The sequence below is a fragment of the Otolemur garnettii genome, unplaced genomic scaffold, assembly GCF_000181295.1.
Source record: "Otolemur garnettii isolate 467f Iridium unplaced genomic scaffold, OtoGar3 scaffold00120, whole genome shotgun sequence".
Classification (NCBI taxonomy): domain Eukaryota; kingdom Metazoa; phylum Chordata; class Mammalia; order Primates; family Galagidae; genus Otolemur; species Otolemur garnettii.
Genome location: NW_003852515.1, coordinates 507,698 through 509,802, shown reverse-complemented (window position 1 = coordinate 509,802; position 2,105 = coordinate 507,698). Strand labels below are relative to the sequence as shown.

Here is a 2,105-nt window from a genome sequence, read left to right as displayed (position 1 = left end):
CAGAGCCTCAAGCTGCTCAAGCTGTTGTCCTGGGTAGAGAGCTATAGCATCACAGCTCACAGCAACCTCCAACTCCCGGCTTAAATGATTCTCTTGCCTCAGCCTCCCAAGTAGCTGGGACTACAGGTGCCCACCACAATGCCTGGCTATTTTTTGTTGTGGTGGTCATTGTTGTTTGGCAGGCCCAGACTGAATTTGAACCCACCAGGTCTGGTGTATGTGGCTGGCACCTTAGCCACTTGAGCTACAGGCACCAAGGCAACCTTTTCTCTTCTTTTGGTGACCTTATGGGTGACCTTTGGGACATCCTGTATTTCCCTGGAATTAAGAGTCTTACATAATTCGTCAAAAAGATTTAAGAGTTGTGTTTAATTATAATTTAATGATCTATCAGTATACTTCCATCCTCTTCTGAATTTGCATTAATTTCATCATTTCTTTGATTAGGTGCAATATTGCTGTAATTTTTATGACCGAGATGGTGGTTGATCACAGTGTGAGAGAAGATTGGGCACTTCATCTGCCATTATTGCTTCATGCTGTCTTCCTAGGTAAGGCTGGATCTAAGAAGAATTCCAACAATAGGGATAAAAATATGCAGAAGTAATCCATAGAGATTTCCTTTTACATGGAAATCCTGCTTGCCTCATTTCTGAAATATTTGGTCTTCTCTCTTTTTTATTAGCCTTTCATGACATCTGCTCTCAAATTTCAGTTGATTAGTCGTTATTTGAAATTGTCGCATTTCTATAATATACAGTGTCACCTCACCAATGCCATGTCTATAAAGATATCCAAAGTAAGTTGGACCTTTTTGAAGGTCTTCAGCTAAGGTGATAAATTGAAAGATATGAGACATGGTTGAGACATAAATCGAAAGAATACAGAACAGAGTGGGCCAAGCACTGACCTTGGTAGAGCAAACAGTGGAGAGGGGAAACAACCAGGGAGACTGAGAAGTTCATTTACAGATAAATAAAATTAGAACCCTTCAGTAACAGGGATGTCTAGGGAAGAGAACATCTCAAGAAGGGGAGGAATGCTAACCATGTCACATGTCACCACCGAGAGGTCAAGAGAAGTCCATTTATCAGCATTTTATGAGAATATTTTATTTAAGAAATAAAGCATTTTATTTTTCCTGAGCCCAAATTCTTTATGTTGGTAACACAAACAGTAACAAGGAAAACTAAACATTCTTTTCACATGTTCCTCCTGGGTATCTTGGAATCTTTACTATCCCTGGAATCTAAAGGAGCTTAACGTTTGTTTATACTGAGAAATTCCACCGTTCTGTTCCAGGTTTGGACCACTACCGGCCTGAAGTCTTTGAACACAGCAAAAAATTGCTTCTTCACCTCTTGATTGCCCTGTCCTGCAACAGCAATTTTCATTCCATTGCTTCCGTGCTTCTGCAGACTCGAGAGATGGGTGAAGCTAAGACACTAACCGTTCAGCCAGCTTACCAACCTGAATATCTCTACACAGGTAACAAGGGAAGGAGGGGCAGAGAGCCTAACACAGTCACAGATGGAAGGAGAACTGAAGGTGCCCGTGGAGCCTGAGTTAACTGCTCTCGTGCTGTTACCTCCGACTTTCCAAGTGATCAATAATAGCACAGTAAATACATACCATGTCACCTCATGTGAACTTGCCTCTCAGAAGCCTTCCTTATTATTAAATATTTTTAAATATTTTTTTTCCTATTGATGTATCAAAAATTTAAATGTGCATTGCTGAAGAGTATCTGTCTAGAACACTGAAGGATGAGAGTGCAAAACCCAGCGACCATCCCCACTGCCTGAGAGCAGGTCCAGGCAGGGTGCCGAGGTGTCACCTGCATACCTTCTACTGCCCCTGAAGGAATTTTTATTGTATTGAATGACTGACTTTTCCCTAGATGGCACCATTAGTAAGAAGCTGTTAAAAGCCATTTCTGTTTTGAAACCAAAATTTCTTCGTAGAAATGGGAACAGAAGGCATTGACTGAATCAGAGAAATCAGTCTGCCATGTCAAGCCCATTCATGAAAACTTTCTCCAAAGGGATAACGGGTGATTTTCATTTAGGACTAGAGTATTACAATAACTTAAAATGGGCTGGGCA

At 41.0% G+C, this 2,105-nt stretch overlaps 1 protein-coding gene across 1 annotated transcript in view; it reads left to right on the top strand.

The window, feature by feature from the left end:
* FRY (FRY microtubule binding protein) overlaps positions 1–2,105 on the top strand; it is a 251,083-nt gene that overhangs the window by 176,917 nt on the left and 72,061 nt on the right. The window contains exons 38-39 of the mRNA XM_003797632.2: positions 448–551; positions 1,303–1,488. Of these exons, the coding sequence (XP_003797680.1) occupies positions 448–551; positions 1,303–1,488 (290 nt within the window). The remainder of the gene's footprint in view (positions 1–447; positions 552–1,302; positions 1,489–2,105) is intronic.